The sequence below is a fragment of the Macaca nemestrina genome, chromosome 2 (genome assembly GCF_043159975.1).
Source record: "Macaca nemestrina isolate mMacNem1 chromosome 2, mMacNem.hap1, whole genome shotgun sequence".
Classification (NCBI taxonomy): Eukaryota; Metazoa; Chordata; class Mammalia; order Primates; family Cercopithecidae; genus Macaca; species Macaca nemestrina.
The window spans coordinates 82,937,678-82,956,019 of NC_092126.1; the positions used below are offsets into that span (position 1 = coordinate 82,937,678).

At 39.6% G+C, this 18,342-nt stretch overlaps 1 protein-coding gene across 2 annotated transcripts in view; it reads left to right on the forward strand.

The window, feature by feature from the left end:
- The window catches only part of LOC105465838 (protein kinase C iota), an 86,429-nt gene that overhangs the window by 35,546 nt on the left and 32,541 nt on the right, over nucleotides 1-18,342 (forward strand). For both annotated transcript variants that reach the window (XM_011714472.2, XM_011714478.3), the window contains exons 3-7: nucleotides 4,196-4,285; nucleotides 7,624-7,674; nucleotides 11,836-11,921; nucleotides 14,353-14,493; nucleotides 17,579-17,633. In XM_011714472.2, coding sequence (XP_011712774.2) covers nucleotides 4,196-4,285; nucleotides 7,624-7,674; nucleotides 11,836-11,921; nucleotides 14,353-14,493; nucleotides 17,579-17,633 — 423 coding nt within the window. The remainder of the gene's footprint in view (nucleotides 1-4,195; nucleotides 4,286-7,623; nucleotides 7,675-11,835; nucleotides 11,922-14,352; nucleotides 14,494-17,578; nucleotides 17,634-18,342) is intronic.

Consider the following 18,342-nt stretch of genomic DNA (forward strand, 5'->3'; position numbering starts at 1 on the left):
ATATGGCTTTTATCGTGTTCAGCTATGTTCCTTCTATCCCCAGGTTTTTTAGGGTTTTTGTCATGAAAGGATGTTGAATTTTACCAAATGGCTTTTTTTTTTTTTAGCATCAATTGAAATGATCGTATGGTTTTTGTCCTTTATTCTGTTGTATCACGTTGTATCAATGTGATGTATCACATTGATTGATTTGCATGTGTTGAACCATCCTTGCATCCCTGGAACAAAGTCCAGTTGGTCATGATGAGTGATCTTTTTAATGTGTTGTTGAATTCAGTTTGCTAGTGTTTTGTTGAGGATTTTTGCATCAATGTTCATCAGAGATACTGACCTGTAGTTTTCTTTTTCTTTTCTTTTCTTTTTTTTTTTACGTATCTGTCTGGTTTTAGTAATACTGACAGGTATTACTGGATCTTAGAATGAGTTTGAAACTATTCCCTCCTCCTCCATATTTTGGAATAGTTTGAGTAGGACTGGTATTAGTTTTTCTTTAAATGGCACTGAAGCCTTTGGGTCCTGGGCTTACCTTTGCTGAGAGACTTTTTATTATGGCTTCGATCTCACTACTTGTTAGCAGTCTAGTCAGGTTTCAGATTTCTTTGTGGTTCAGACTTGGTAGGTTGTATGTGTCTAGGAGTTTATCCATTTCTTCTAGGCTTTCTGATTCATTGGCATACAGTTGCTCACCATGACCTCTAATGATCCTTTGAATTTCTGCAGTATCAGTTGTATTGTCTCCTTTTTCATCTGTGATTTTATTTCTTTGGGTCTTGTCTCTCTTATTTTTAGTTCGGTTAAAGATTTGTTGATATTGTTTATGTTTTCAAAAAATCAGGTTTATGTTTTGTTGATCTTTTGTGTGTTTTGTTTCAATTTCATTCATTTGTGTTCTGATCTTTATTATTTCTTTTCTTCTACTAATTTTGTGTTTGGTTCGTTCTCGCTTTTCTTGTTCTTTAAGATGCATCGTTAGTTTGTTCATTTAGAACCTTTCTCATTTTTTTGATATAGGCACTTATTACTTGCTATAAACTCAACTCTTAGTACTGCTCTTGCTGTATCCCATTGGTTTTGGTAGTATGTTGTGTTTCTATTTTCATTTTCTTAAGAAATTTTTCAATTTTCTTCTTGATTTTGTATTGACCCACTGGTTAATAAGGACCATATTGTTAACTTTCATGTGTTTTTGTAGTTCCCAAAGTCCATCTTGTTACTGATTTCTAGTTTTGTTCCATTGTGGTCAAATAAGATACTTGTTAGTTTGTGTAGGTTAATAACAATATTTGGATTATACTAAGGAATTTTTATCTAGAGTTATAGAGATTTTGTCAGAATGCTGCCATGGTAGAGAATAAGTGGGTGGGTATATAGGGAAAAACAACATTTTGAAATATGTTTCAAATTTTCCAGAATAAACAGTTAAAAAGAACAGTTGGTGAACCTAGAAGAATAGTGTTTTACAAACCTAGACACAGGATTTCTATAATACTCAGTGGGCAACTTTGTCAGGGGCTACAAGAGAGATCACCTAGAATAAGGACTGAAAAGATGTCCTAGGTTTCAGCAGCTGGTTTCATGACCTTTGCAACCACAGTTTTGGTGTAGTGTTGGGGCTAAAACCTGGCAGCAGCATTTTGAGAAATGTGTGTAAGATAAGAACATGGAGAAAGGATATGATCACTATGTGAAAAAAAGTTGTTTCATTGTAAAAGATTACAAACTTATGATTTTTAAAATATTAAAGAGAAGTATGTAGTGAAAAAAACAAAGACCCTGCCGCTTTTCCTTTCTCATCTTCTCACCTGTTTCCTCCAGTTTTAGTCTCTAGTTTTACTCTTGAGATTTGTGGCTACTGAATGAATGGAGTGTCAATCTGAATGGGAAAGAGATTTTTTTTTTCCCCTGAGACAAAGTCTCGCTCTTGTTGCCCAGGCTGGAGTGCAGTGATGTGATCTCGGTTCACTGCAACCTCCGCCTCCCAGGTTCAAGTGATTCTCCTGCCTCAGCCTCCCAAGTAGCTGGGACAACAGGCATGTGCCACCACACCCGGCTAATTTTTGTATTTTTAGTAGAGACGGGGTTTCACCATGTTGGCCAGGCTGGTCTCGAACTCCTCAGGTGATCCACCCACCTTGGCCTCTCAAGTGCTGGGATTACAGGTGTGAACCACTGCGCCTGGCCTGAAAGAGGTTTTTGAGAGGGAGACTCAGAAACTCCTTTGCCTGATAAGAGCTAGGAAATAGAAGGAAAGAAAAAATGGAAATGGAACTGATGAGCTCAGAAGATAAAAGGAAGTAGGGATGCAGTGGTCAAGTGGGAGGAAAAAAAGGAAGAGGCACTCTTCTTTGAGAAGCCAGGAAAAACGACTTCGTTTTTCTTTCTCGATTAGCAGACTGAGCTGTATGCTGGTGGTTTGGATAGGGTTGGTGGCATCTAGTGTATAGTAACTACAGGAATTAGCAAATCAATGGCAGAGTAAAGGACTCACTCTCACTCGCTCAGGTTCAAACTAGGCTCTAAATGACTTCTTTTTTTTTTTTTTTTTTTGAGACAGTCTTGCCTTGTTGCTCAGGCTGGAGTGCAGTAGCACAATTTTGACTCACTACACCCTCCGCCTCCTGGGTTCAAGCGATTCTTCTGCCTCAGCCTCCTGAGTAGCTGGGACTATAGGCACACACCACTGTGCCTGGCTAATTTTTGTATTTTTAGTAGAGATGGGGTTTCACCATGTTGCCTTGGCTGGTCTCGAATTCCTGACCTTAAGTGACCCGCCTGCCTCGGCCTCCCAAACTGTTGGGATTACAGGCCACCACACCTGGCCTGAATGACTTTTTCATTAAGGAATGCCATAGTCCAGGCAGATGTGCCACCTCATTGATTGCCAGGGATGACTCAGTTGTCTGGCTAGTTGGATAAGAGAGTTGTTTCTTCCATCCCTTCTCTGTGTGTCTGTTACTAAAACTGTTCATTTACATTTCATAGCAGCTCAAGTGTGACTGTTCTTCCATAGTTTTGTAGCTTTTCATTTCTGTGACTCCTTTGAGGAGGCTCTGTCATGTGAAGGGAAAAATTTGATAAAATGATTACATGGAGACTTGTAACTAATCATATTGTGGCAATGGAACTACTTTCACTTCCTCTTTTAAAGAAACAAGTAACAGAAAGCCTGCTCTTGGCCATACCCATTAGACACATAGCAGTAACTATTTAAACTGTGGTCAGTAGCCAGGCATGGTGCTGCACGTCTTTGGTCCCAGCTATTCGTGAGGCTGAGGCAGGAGAATTGCTTGAACCCAGGCGGAGGTTGCAGTGAGCCAAGATCACATCACTGCACTCCAGAATGGGCAACAAGAGCCAAATTCCATCTCAAAAAAAAAAATGTGGTCAGGAATAGATTCTGTTTGCTGTATTTGGGATATATACAGTGTTAAGAACAAAATGGCCAGGTGTGGTGGCTCATGCCCATAATCCCAGCACTTTGGGAGGCTCAGGCGGGAAGATTGCTTGAGCCCAGGAGGTCAAGGCTGTAGTGAGCCGTGATCCTGTCACTGCATTCAGCCTTGAGTGACAGAGTGAGACCCTGTCTCACCAAAGAAAACCCAAAGAACAACATTTTATATCTATATAAATTAGTGTCTGTGAACCTCATGTAGTATTTTTGTACAAATAGAAATGGAAGTTATGTTACCTACTTCAGAAAATTGAATTGTCTAAATAAATATCTAAATATTTGTCCTTAAGCCAGGCGTGGTGCTTCACGCCTATAATCCCAGTACTTTGGGAAGCCAAGGCAGGCGGATCACCTCAGGTCAGGAGTTCAAGACCAGCCTGGACAACATGGTGAAACCCCGTCTCTACTAATATAAAAATTAGCTGGGTATGGTGGTGCATGCCTGTAATCCCAGCTACTCGGGAAGCTGAGGCAGGAGAATGGCTTGAACCCGGGAGGCAGAGGTTGCAGTGAGCCAGGATCATGCCACTGCACTCCAGCCTGGGCGACGAGAGCAAAACTCCATCTCCAAATAATAATAATAATAATAATAATAATAAATAAATAAATATTTGTCCTTGTCACATATTTATGTTTATAAATATGAGTTTATTTTTTCTCAAAATTTACATTATGAAATTTGTTTAGTAATCATCACATTTAGGGGTTTTAAAGTGACCATTACTTTACCTTTGTATTTTTTAGGAGACCCGTGTACCGTATCATCTCAGTTGGAGTTAGAAGAAGCCTTTAGACTTTATGAGCTAAACAAGGATTCTGAACTCTTGATTCATGGTAAGAGAGTAGTCATTTCATACTCGTCCAGAGTGATAATTTCTTTGAAATCACTCTTTATTCTTGACCACTTTGAAACATAATCTCAATGTCATTTTCTCAGTCTCTGTGACTCATGCCTAAGTAATTGTCCTTATTTAGTAGTTTCTCACATGCTATAGAAGGTAAAATTAATCTGCTTCTTACAGTCTGGGGAATTTTGTGATCTCTGTATGTCTCGTTGGATATTAAAATGTGATTTCTTAGTGTATCATAGCAAGTTTATGATGTAAGTTAAAAATTGAGAGTCTAGGGAATCTAAGTCATCTACTTGAAATTTTATAATGTATACAAATAGTGACCTCCAAAGGTAAGGTATCTTAAATATCCTTTCTTTTGCTTAAAGGTTAATAGTGAAACTATTTACATGATTCCTATATTTATTTTTGGGACAGAGTCTCACTGTCACCCAGGCTGGAGTGCAGTGGCATGATCTCAGCCCACTGCAACCTCTGCCTCCCAAGTTCAAGTGCACCTCAGCCTCCCAAGTGGCTGGGATTACAGGCGTGCACCACCATGGCTGGCTAATTTTTGTATTTGTAGTAGAGACAGGGTTTCACCATGTTGGCAAGGCTGGTCTCGAACTCCTTGCCTCAAGAGAGCCGCCTGCCTTAGTCTCCCAAAGCACTGAGATTACAGGCATGAGCCACTGCACCTGGCCCATTTACGTGATGCTTTAGAGGCATTAGTATGTTTAAACCTCGGCAACCTCGCCGGGCGTGGTGGCTCACGCCTGTAATCCCAGCACTTTGGGAGGCCGAGGCGGGTGGATCACGAGGTCAGGAGATTGAGACCATCCTGGCGAACACGGTGAAACCCCGTCTCTACTAAAAATACAAAAAATTAGCCGGGCGTGGTGGCGGGTGCCTGTAGTCCCAGCTTCTAGAGAGGCTGAGGCAGGAGAATGGCATGAACCTGGGAGGCAGAGGAGCTTGCAGTGAGCGGAGATCACGCCACTGCACTCCAGCCTGGGCGACAGAGTGAGACTCCGTCTCAAAAAAAAAAAAACAAAAAAAAAACCTCAGCAACCTTGAGATGTAGGAAGTGGCATAAAAAGAAGTAACCTAAACTCAGTTATCATATATGTAACTGGCACATTGTAGACCTGGATTGTGAATCTAGGAATTCTGATTCCAAACTTGTGTTTATTTCATTCAACTATGCTAACCCTCAAACTTTTTTTGTCATGTAAAACTTTTTTTTTTTTTTTTTTTTTTTTTTTTTTGAGGCAGTTTCTCTTGCTCTGTTGCCCAGGCTGGAGTGCATTGGTGCAGTTATAGCTCACTGCAGCCTTGACTTCCCAGGTTCAAGCGATCCTCCCACCTCAGCCTCCTGAGTAACTGGGACCACAGGCACTGCCGCACCACTATGACTGGCTAATCTTTTTTTTGTGTGTGGAGATTGGATATCACTACGATGCCCAGGCTGGTCTCAAACTCCTGGGCTTAAGGAGTCCTACCATCTGGGCCTCCCAAAGTGCTGGGATTAGAGGTGTCAACCACTGTGCCCACCCAAGAACCTCTTAATATACTGCATTTAATTGCAATGTATTGGCAGTATTTCATTGAACATTTTTGAGAGCTGTGAGACCAGACTTAGGAAACTTTTAAAAAAGTGAAACAAATGTAAATCTTTCCTTAAGTATAATGAATCATTTCAGTGCCTTGTTACTATTTCTTTGTATTTTCCTTTACAGTATATATTTTTTTAAAAGCAGTGGTTTCATTTTATCCTTTTTTTTTTTGAGACAGTTTCACTCTGTTGCCCAGGCTAGAGGGCAGCGGCACAATCTCAACTCATTGCAACCTCGGCCTCCTGTGTTTAAGTGATTCTCATGTCTCAGCCTCCGAAGTACCTGGGATTACAGGCGCCTACCACCATGCCCAGCTAATTTTTGTATTTTTAGTAGAGATGGGGTTTTACCATGTTGGCCAGGCTAGTCTCAAACTCCTGACCTCAGGTGATCTGCCTGCCTTGCCCTCCCAAAAGTTTTGGGATTACAGGTGTCAGCCAGCACACCTGCCCTGATTTTTTCTACCTCCAGAATTTGACATAGTGACTCACAAGCGATCCATAATGTACTTTGTTGAGATTCTAATAGGACTTTAAGAATCTATCTTTTTGTCATCTATTTCCAGAATAAAATTACAGTGAATGCATAAAGAAGTGATTGATGAATGGTATTAAACAGTCAGTTTTAAGTCTTACTGCCTTTTAATACTACATCACAGATGCTTTCAGAAGCTAGCTTATGTTTCAGCTTTTAAAAATATGCATTAGGAACTATGCTTCCTGTAGTCTGTGCTCTTTATTAAGCTATGTCCTTTAGTACATCACAGACTAGCAATAGCTGACTAGATATTTATAAATACATTGTTGCTTTATATTCTACCTTGTTATAAAAATGGTTTGGAATCAGTATATAAATTTATAGTTTCTAATATAAATTTACATTTTTGATTTTGGTACTGTTTCTGGTGTTAATTTATTCCTAAGTTTAGTATACATCTTTTAAAAACTAGTATTTTATGTTTCATATTTGTATACATTTTGTAATTTAATTTTCATCCTTCATTGTGACAAACTTGTCCCACTATACCAACGATTTAACGAAATGCTAGTTAATGATTTATTTAAGGATAAGAAAATAGTGATGTAACAGGGACTGGAATTAGTAATTTGAGCTTCTGATGCTTTGGTTTTTTGTTTTGTTTTGTTTTTGTTTTTGTTTCTGAGATGGTGTGTCACTCTGTCGCCTGGGCTGGAATGCAGTGGCATGATTGCAGCGCACTGCAACCTTCGCCTCCCGGGTTCAAGCGATTCCTGGGCCTCAGCCTCCCAAGTAGCTGGTATTATAGGCATGCCACCATGCCAGGCTAATAGGCTAATTTTTTTTTGTAGTTTTTGGTAGAGACAGAGTTTTACCATGTTGGCCAGTCTGGCATCTCCTGACCTCAAGTGATCTACCCACCTTGGCCTTTCAGAGTGCTGGGATTAGAGGCGTAAGCCACCGTGACCAGCCTAATGCATTGTTTATAGATATGTTTGTTTTTATAAGACTTAAAAAAATTTTTTTTTTTAATATCAACAAAGCAAAGGCAAATAAAACCTTCTTTTATATGGCCTTGGTAAAGTGAATCCCTTTGGCAAATAATATTGACCGCATGCTATCTTGTCTCAAATGAAGAGAGGGTCAGGTTGAAATCTGGGTCAGTGTCTTTTACATTTGAATTTTAAATTCTGTGTAATTTGTATGTTTTAAATATGCTGTTAACTCATGTTCATTTATTTTCTTTCAGTGTTCCCTTGTGTACCAGAACGTCCTGGGATGCCTTGTCCAGGAGAAGATAGTGAGTGTTTATATACATACTTTTACAAGAGTTACTATGCTATGGTACAAGTGAAAAAGAAATCAGAGATAGAATTTTTAGCTAGGCACAGTGGACAGTGGCTAATGCCTGTAATTCCAGCACTGTGGGAGGCTGAGGTGGGAGGATCGTTTAAGCCTAGGAGTTCAAGACCAGCCTGGGCAAAAAGTGAGACCTTGTCTTTCCAAAAACACACAAAAAAGTTAGCATGGTATGTGCCTATAATCTCAGCTACTTGGGAGGCTGAGGTGGGAGGATCCCTTGAGCCCAGGAGTTTGAGGCTACAGTGACCCAAGGTCGCACTACTGCACTCTAGTGTGGGTGACAGAGACAGGCCTTGCCTCAAGGAAAAAAAAAAAAAAAAAAAAGGAAATAGAAGTTCTAATTCATTTGATTTATTTTCCATTTTTCAGTCGGTTTAAAATATATTAGTGACTGCCCAAATGCTACTTTTGCCAGATCAAATTCAGATAGTTCTTAGTTACAACTTACATGATTGTCTGTTGCACATATGAAAGGAAAATTAAGTTAAATTTAAGTTTTAAAATTTAATTTTGGAAATGTTCAAACCTATGCAGAAGTTGAAACAACATTGAAAACAAGGATACCTATATATCCTTTGCCCAGATTTACCAATTTTTAACATTTTCCCTGTTTGCTTTATCTCTGTATCTATGTCTATGCATGCACAGTTATACATAACAAACACACTTGTGTTTTTTTTTGTTATACCACTTGAGAGTGACATGACACTCAGCGCATGTCGTTAGGAATTGGCTTTTATTTTTCTGCAGTTTTTTTTTTTTTTTTTTTAACAATTACTAAGTCACTGTTTTTTTTGTTTTGTTTTGTTTTGTTTTTTTAAGACAGAGTCTCGCTTTCTCACCCAGGCTGGAGTGCAGTGGCGCAATCATGGCTCATTGCAACCTCCGCCTCTGGGGTTCAACAATTCTCCTGCCTCAGCCTCCTGAGTACCTGGGATTTACAGGCGCTGCTAACATGCCCAGCTGATTTTTGTATTTTTAGTAGAGTTGAGGTTTCACCATGTTGGCCAGGCCGGTCTCAAACTGCTGACCTCAGGTGATCCACCCACCTCAGTCTCCCGAAGCTCTGGGATTATAGGCATGAGCCACCACACCTGGCCCCAAGTCACTTATTAAATGTCTTAAATATTGCAGACTTCCTACAATTGACCCAGAGAAATGTGTATATTTATTAGATCTCCAACTCCTAGTAACTTCAGGTAACCAACCATAGTCCACAGTGGAACAGTGATTCTTACCCTTGGACACATTAAAATTGTGGGATGCAGGGAATGATCAATGCCAGATTTCCATCCCCAAGCCTAATGAATTAGTCTGTAAGTGAGACCTGGACATCTTTGTATTTTAAAATTAACTCTCAAAATGTAGCCATTGGGGTCCACGGCGTGAGCTTCACCTGAGAACTGGATAGAAACTGCACTCAGGCCGGGTGCAGTGGCTCATGTCTGTAATCCTAGCACTTTGGGAGGCTGAGATGAGCAGATCAACTTGAGGTCAGGAGTTCAAGACCAGCCTGGCCAACATGGTGACAGCCCATCTCTACTAAAAATACAAAAAAGTTAGCCAGGTGTGGTGATGCATGCCTGTAATCCAGCTACCTAGGAGGCTGAGGCAGGAGCATTGCTTGCACCTGGAAGGCGGAGGTTGCGGTGAGCTGAGATCACGCCACTGGGCAACAGAGCGAGACTCTGTCTCAAAAAAATACTGCACTCCAATCTACGTGATTCATAAACTCTTGGACTGGGGCTGAGCTACCAGGTTTAACAAGCTCTTCAGGTGATTCTGATGCACACTACAGTTTGAGAACCACCACTTAAAAGCTTCCCCAGGTCAGGAATTGTTAATAGAATTTCTTTGGAATATCTAAGCCAATGGTTACTATTAATGAGATGCACTCTAAAGAGTCCAACTACTCTTTGTTCTAATGTGATTTAAGTATGCAAACTTATGTTTGATTATAAGTTATTGCTTTTGGTATTTGGCATAATTTACTAATTGTGGGTATTAGGCAACTCAATTTCATTTGTGGTTTCTGCACATGCTCATGACTTTAGAAGGAATAGTGGTAAATGTTTTGCTTTTAATTAATTAAAATAGCTCTAAACTTTCAATTCTGTATTAAGCTATCCTAAGAGTTCTAATTGAGAGCATTGCAACTGGTCTTTAGTATCTTAATTTTAAATAGTAAACCCATTGCTACATTTGGTTTAAAATATGACTTTGGGAACCTAATGTAATATTTCTGTGGTATTAACTATTACTGTTATTACCATTACTGTGGGATGTTATTATTAATGACTAATAGACAATATATATGATAGCGATGGACTTAAAAATATGAAGGTGGACTAGATTTGATCATTTGGAACCTCTTTCTCTAACTATACTTAAGAAACATATTAATATAAAGACCACTGGATGAAAAGTTGTTGGGGAAAAAGATATGCTTCTGGTACAAAATATCTCTTTACAGATAGTTACAAAGAGTGAAATGTACCTTTACAATGAAGAGATCTAGCAGTCAATACCTTTAATGATTATTGAACATCAGTAGTGGGAGTTGATATTCTGACATTTGTGTACCTTATGAAAGGTAATGAGATAAGAAATACACAACACTACCTATGTATTGTTTTTGCCAAAGGTATTTAATACTGCCTCTAATTGTAAGTAAACAGACAAACCCAGAATGTGGGATGTAATATAAAACAACTAACCAGACTCTTTAAATAAATAATAAATAAATAAATAAGTCAACATCATGAAAAAGAAGTAGCAACAAATAAGGCAGAGTGAATGTTTTAGAATGTTAAGGAGACCAAAAAAGCATGATCAAATGCAGTCCCTGAATCTTGATTGCATCCTGGATAGAAAAAGTGAGCTTTGAAAGTCACTTTGGGGCCGGGCACAGTGGCTCACGCCTGTAATCCCAGCAATTAGGGAGGCTGAGGCAGGCAGATCACTTGAGGTCAGTGTTTGAGACCCGCCTGGTGAACATGGCAAAACCCCGTCTTTACTAAAAATACAAAAATTAGCCGGGTGTGGTGGTGTGTACCTGCAATCCCAGCTACTTGGGTGGCTGAGGCAGGATAATTGCTTAAACCCAGGAGGCGGAGGTTGCAGTGGGCTGAAATTGCACCACTGGATTCCAGTCTGTGTGATACTATGTCTCAAAAAAGAAAGTCACTTTGAAAGCAGTTAGGGAAGTTTTGTATATGAATTGTATATTGGTCGATATTGAATTAATATTGATTTTCTAAGACATGGTAATGGTATTGTGGTTAGGTAGAATTGGGTCGAGTGGAGGGGGTGGAATATCCTTAATCTCAGACAATGGATACTTGGGTATTTAAGGGTATTTAAGGGTATTTAAGTGTCATGATATCTGCATTTAATTCCAAGTAATTCAGAAAAAAAAAAAGTATGTTTTTTTATAGTGAAGAAAGTAAATATGACAAAACATGAATAATTGGTAAATCTCGGTGGAAGATGAAGGTGTCTATTCTTTTACCTTTTCTGTGGGATTAAAAGATGTTCAAAATAAAAAGTTGGAGGAAAATTTTTAAAAAGAAAAGCAGTAGTAGGCCGGGCGCGTTGGCTCACACCTGTAACACCAGAACTTTGGGAGGCCGAGGTGGGTGGATCATCTGAGTTTGGGAGTTCAAGCCAGACTGACCAACATGGAGAAACCCCGTCTCTACTAAAAATACAAAACTAGCTGGGCGTGGTGGCGCATCCCTGTAATCCCAGCTACTCGGGAGGCTGAGGCAGGAGAATCTCTTGAACCTGGGAGGTGGAGGTTGCAGTGAGCTGAGACTGTGCCATTGCACTCCACTCTGGGTGACAGGTGACAGAGCAAGACTCTGTCTCACAAAAAAAAAAAAAAAAAGACACGCAGTAGTAGTCAAATATTTATACCCTGTGGATTATTTTTGTCTGGTCCCTTGATGAATCTATTTTACTTTTTGACGTTCACGTTTTTATCAGTATTTTTTTTTCTTGCAATGAGTATCATGAAAAAAATTACAGACTTAATTATAAAATGACTTTTACTCACACTTGCTCTTTTTTCTTTTTTTAACTATTACTCTCTCTTCAGAATCCATCTACCGTAGAGGTGCACGCCGCTGGAGAAAGCTTTATTGTGCCAATGGCCACACTTTCCAAGCCAAGCGTTTCAACAGGGTAAACGTAGTTTGTTGAATGATGATAATGTGAGACAGCTATTTTTTTCCTTTCTGCTATGAAAGAAAGGTAGTTTGTTATTAAGTCTTGTTACACACTTTTAAATACATAAGTAACATGACCTTACGTTTCCAGTTTGCCTGAGGCAGTATGCCTGTAATTTTTAATAGCATCTCTTTTCACTCTTAAAAATGCTCCAGGCCAGGGGTGGTGGCTCAGGCGTATAATCCCAGCACTTTGGGGGGCCAAGGCTGCCGGATCAGTTGAGGCCAGGAGTTCAAGCCTGGCCAACATGGCAAAACCTTCTCTCTATTAAAAATGCAAAAATTAGCCGGGTGCAGTGGCGTACGCCCGTAGTCCCAGCTACTCGGGAGACTGAGGCAGGAGAATCACTTGAGTCTGGGAGGCAGAGGTTGCAGTGAGCCGAGATTGTGCCACTGCACTCCAGCCTGGGCAGTGGAGCAAGACCCAGTCTCAAAAAAAGAGCTCCAGATTGGATGATTAATTATTCCACATAATATACCCTAGCTGTAAGAAAATTGGATTTTAAAATATAATTTAAGGCAGCCAGAAAACAAGCAAGGTTTATTTTCTTTATTTAATCTTTATTTTGCCAGTTAGTGTTGTAATTTGATTTTCACGGTTTAGAAAATAATAATAGCAAACACTTATCTGGGTTGTACCAGGCACTTTTCCAAATGCCTTATATACATTGATTCATTTAATCCTTACAACAACCCTGTGAGATAGGTACTATATATTTCCACTTTATAGATGGCAAAACTCAAGTGCAGGGCTGTTAAGTAACTTGCCCAAGATCATACAGCTAGTAAGTGATAGAACCAAAGTTTGAAAGCAGCAGTCTGTCTTCAGAAGTAAGTTATTAATTTATTATTTATTTATTTATTTATTTATTTATTTTAAAGATGGAGTCCCGCTGTATCACCTAGGCTGGAGTGCAATGACACGGTCTCGGCTCACTGCAACCTGCATCTCCTGGGTTCAAGCGATTCTTGTGCCTCAGCCTCTTGAGTACCTGGGACTACAGGCGTCAGCCAACAGGCCTGGCTATTTTTTGTATTTTTAGTAGAGACGGAGTTTTACCTTGTTGGCCAAGCTAGTCTCAAACTCCTGACCTCACCTGATGCATCTGCCTCAGCCTCCCAAAGTGCTGGGATTACAGGCATAAGCCACCATGCCTGGCCAGAAGCGAAGTTTTTAAATACTCTTGATAACTGCAAATTTTGGATGCTATTTCCATTCTAAAATTAATGCCATGTCTTAAATTAATTAATGTAAATAGAAACCACCACCTGAAATCCCTCTCCAAACTCTTTTACTTCCAGTAGCACTGACATTTAAGAAGGCTTTGAGGCTGGGTGCAATGGTACCTGCCTGTAATCCCAGCACTTTGGGAGGCTGAGAAGGGGGAACACTGAAGCCCAGGAGTTCGAGACCAGCCAGGGCAATGTAGTGAGATCCCATCTCTACAAAAAATACAGTCATTAGTGGGGCATGGTGGTGCACACCTGTAGTCCTAGCTACTTAGGAAGCTTGAGCCCAGGAGGTTGAGGCTGCAGTGAATCAAAGTGACTCCACTGGACTGCAGCCTGGCTGACACTGTCTCTTAAAAATAAATAAATAAATAAATAAAAAGAAAGACCGAGCGTGGTGGCTCACACATGTAATCCCAGCACTTTGGGAGGCCAAGGCGGGTGGATCACCTGAGGTCCAGGAGTTTGAGACCAGCCTGACCAGCATGGTGAAACCCCGTCTCTACTAAAAATACAAAACATAGCCAGGTATGGTGGCGCATGCCTGTAATCCCAGCTACGCTGGAGGCTGAGGCAGGAGAATCACTTGAACCTGGGAGGTGGAGGTTGCAGTGAGCTGAGATTGTGCTACTGCATTCCAGCCTGGGCAACAAGAGCAAAACTGCGTCTCAAATTTAAAAAAAAAAAAAAAGGGAAGGAAGGAAGGAAGGAGGGAGGCTTTGAAATGAAAAGTCACTTTAGGTTATTGCTCTTTAAGAAAACAGAGCTTTGGTTTGACCTCTGAACAGCCTGCAAGGTTAATGTTTGCTTAGGAGTCCTTCGATGGCTTTTTCTGCCATGTATATTTCTAATTTAATTCACTTTTTCTGTTTTCATTATTCTGAACTTAATTATGTAAAGACTGAAAATTCTTAGACTTAGAAAGAAATGTGGTTGCAAGTTTCACTGTCTGTTTAAAATAAGCTCTGTTTTTCACTGACCTTCATAGCTTTTAAAAAATTTTGTATGAAGAAGCTTTGTTTTGCTTTTGTTTTTGCTTTTGTTTTTGTCATGGGCTGACAGTTGACACCATGACAAAGGGAATTGAGTCAGCAAACTGGGAAATGATTATGACCTTCTTTTTGGTTAATAAAATATTGTTGAATTACTCTTTTCAGCGTGCTCACTGTGCCATCTGCACAGACCGAATATGGGGACTTGGACGCCAAGGATATAAGTGCATCAACTGCAAACTCTTGGTTCATAAGAAGTGCCATAAACTCGTCACAATTGAATGTGGGCGGCATTCTTTGCCACCGGTAAGATACAGTTGTCTGTCCTTTTTTTTTTTTTTTTTTTTTTGTTAAGAGCGTGCTTGATAACACTACTGGAACAGAGTGCTAAAATAGGGAGGTGTTCAGGAATTACGACACAACAGAGTAGCTACAGAGTGTGGGTAGGAATACCTTACATTCCTGTTAACATACCTTGAACTTTGGAACTTCGAAATATCTGTGGTAATATTTGTTTGTGGGATACAGTTAGCTTCTTTGACCTACTATAAATTCCTCTGGTCTAAATTAGGAAAATATAGAGAGAACCATTTAAGAGACTTTTTCCCCCTCTCCTTTAATCTGAACATATTAGTTTATAGCTCACATTATTCTGGCATCTCTCCTAAGCAGATATCAGGTAAGAGTCAAAGATACCATGTTTGCTATTTAAAGTGTGAGATTACTGGGGAGGAAAGCATTTAAAATTTTTATTTATCAATTTCTATTTTAAGTATATAAATAAAATATGTTTGTTAGAGAAAAAATACAGAATACGGATGAATTAAAAAAAATTAAGTAAAAGTCCACATATATTCTACCATCTAAAGGTAATTGTCATTTGGTGGATATCCTTCTAGAACTTTTCCTGTGCAAATTTATATGCGTAAACATTTTTAATTTTCCATATGGAAAAAATGTAAACATGTATAAGAGTAGGTAGAACACTATAATGAACTCCCATGTACTAGAGACCCACATCCAACAGTTATCAACTCATGACTAATCTTGGTTTCATCTGTACCCCCATTCACTTAACTTCCCCTTGCCCTGTGTTATTTTCAAACAAATCTCAGACGTATTTCAGTATGTACCTCTAAAAGAGAAGGACTTTTTAAAAAACTAACTAAAAAATTCCTTATGTAAAATATCCAGTAAGTGTTCTCATAAATATTATAATTTTGTTTTTATAGTTTTCATTATGAATCAGGATCCAAATGAAGTCCACCTGTACAATTGATTGATCTCTTAGATATTTTTTAACTTACTGGTTCTTTCTTCATTTATCGCTCTCTCTTCTTTTTTTCCTTACAATTTAATTGTAAAAGAAACATTTGTTTGTCATTTACACTGTTGCAGAATTTGGCTCATTACTTCTCCATGGTTATGTTCAGTATGTTATTGTCTTCTTTATTCTTTTTTTTTTTTTTTGAGACAGAGTCTTGCTCTGTCACCCAGGCTGGGGTGCAGTGGCCGGATCTCAGCTCACTGCAAGCTCCGCCTCCCGGGTTTAGACCATTCTCCTGCCTCAGCCTCCCGAGTAGCTGGGACTACAGGCGCCCACCACCTCGCCCGGCTAGTTTTTTGTATTTTTTAGTAGAGACGGGGTTTCACCGTCTTAGCCAGGATGGTCTCGATCTCCTGACCTCGTGATCCGCCCGTCTCGGCCTCCCAAAGTGCTGGGATTACAGGCTTGAGCCACCGCGCCCGGCCGTCTTCTTTATTCTTTTGTCTTGTACAGTAGTTGGATGTCCAGGTTTAATTAGATTCTGGGGTTGGTTGGTTTGTTTTTTGGTGGGTTGTTTTTCAGTCAACTTTACAGAGGGTTGTTTATCTACCAGAGGGCACATGTGCTTGCATGTGTCTTTTTATTGTTGTTGTTTTGAGACAGAACCTGGCTCTGTCTCCCAGGCTGGAATGTAGTGGCGCGATCTTGGCTCACTGCAACCTCCGCCTTCCGGGTTCAAGCGATTCTCCTGCCTCAGCCTCCCAAGTAACTGGGATTACAGGTGTGTGCCACCACGCCCAGCTAATTTTTATATTTTCAGTAGAGACGGGGTTTTGCCATGTTGGCCAGGCTGATCTTGAATTCCTGACCCCAGGTGATCCACCCACCTCGGTCTCCCAAAGTGCTGGAATTACAGGTGTGAGCCACTGCACCTGGCCAATCTTAGTGAACTTTCTGGCAAATCTTACTTCCTTAAGGATCCAGAATTAGAATTACTGCATTAAAAGATACGCATTTAAAAAGATACCTGGATGCAGCTTGTCTAAGTGCATTGCCTGTCAATTAGCCCTGCTCCACAAGGAACAGTCAAAAAAAGAAAGAAAGAAAAATACCCGAATGCATCTTTCTAAATTGTTCTTTAGAATTGTTATTCCATGTTTATTCATGGGACTTTCTTTGGACATTGTGAAAGCAGGTTATTACTGGTAGCTCTTTGATATTAGAATTCTTTAATTAGTTCATATAAGCTTAGGAATGGGTTTGTAGTAAAGGGGAAAATCCAATCTTAAGGAAAAACAGAAGGCTGAATATTTCCAACATAATTTATAGAGATTACTGTTAATACTTTTAAGTATTATTTGGTGACATATGGAAGGAAAGGGGGCAGGGTTAGTGATTATATTGGAAATTTAGGATGGGGTTAAATGCATTTAAAAATCCTTAAGCTTACTTATGAGCCTGTCTTTAAGGCAGCCTTGAAGTGCTAACTGTATCATTAATGTTCTTTCTCAAGTTTACCTTTTCCTGCTGGTATTCATTAAATGTGAGTCTAAGAATAAATCAGTAATAACTTGGGTTTGAATTTACCTTTTTCCTGAGATTATTCGCCGTTATTTGGGTAAGTTAGTTTCTAGGAAGTATTTTTTTTCTCTTTTTTGGGGCCACTGACACCCTTGAGAATGTTCAGGAAAATGAGAAACCCACAAAATTTTACATGTAATTTTAAGGTGTTTTTGATATCCTGAAATCTACCCCTGGGCCCCAGCTAAAGAATGCATATTCCAGACACCTATTTTTGCCAAAGATTTGAAGTGGAGCTTGAAGGAAGAATAGGTAGTGTTGAAGAAAAACAAAGCAGAATATATGGCAGTTTAATCTGATTTCTAATTGGTGGTCTGAAATTAGTTTTGTATTTTCTTTTCTGTAAAATGTGACTAACATTACCTCATTCATAGCAGTATTGTATAGTTTCATAAAACAAAATTAAGAGTAAATATAATTCTCACTTAAGTTATATTCTTTCAAAATTAAATTTTAATATGCTGTGTATTGTTGAAATAGTGTTGTTTCTGGGTGTAATAGAGGTACTCCACTGAGTTACTGTGTCTTTGGAAATGTTTGTAGGAACCAGTGATGCCCATGGATCAGTCATCCATGCATTCTGACCATGCACAGACAGGTAAGAGCGGTACTGGCACAACCCATTGTTCATTCACAGAGTAGCATGTAAAGACTTACTTAGGTGACTCTCTTACCCAAGTTTAACAGCATTTATTTCTTTCCAATTAAAAGTAAATACATATATTTCGCTGTGGTAAAATCACACAATTTAACATACACATTTGGCATTTTTAAAAGACAACTGTGCGCTGGGTATGTTGGCTCACACCTATAATCTCAGCACTTTGGAGGTAGAGGCAGGAGGATCCCTTGAGCCCAGGAGTTCAAGACCAGCCTGGCCAACATAGGGAGACCCTGTCTCTACTTAAAAAAAAAAAACAAAAAAGTTACGTAAACCACAACAGATGACTATTTTTTCTAGTTCACATAAATTTCTTTTGAGACTCCTTTAAATTCAGCAAACTCAGTTTTTTTCCATAATGAAAACCATGAAGCTGATTTTGTGACCCATGTTGACTGTGTTCAGGTGACTTGTTTTTTTCTTTTTCTTTCGAGACAGAGTCTTGCTCTGTTACCCAAGCTGGAGTGCAGTGGCGCGATCTTGGCTCACTGCAACCTCCACCTCCCAGGTTCAAGTGATTCTCCTGCTTCAGCCTCCCGAGTATCTGGGATTACAGGTTCATGCCACCATGCCCAGCTAGTTTTTTTGTATTTTTAGTAGAGACGAGGTTTCACCATGTTGGCCAGCTGGTCTCGAATTCCTGACC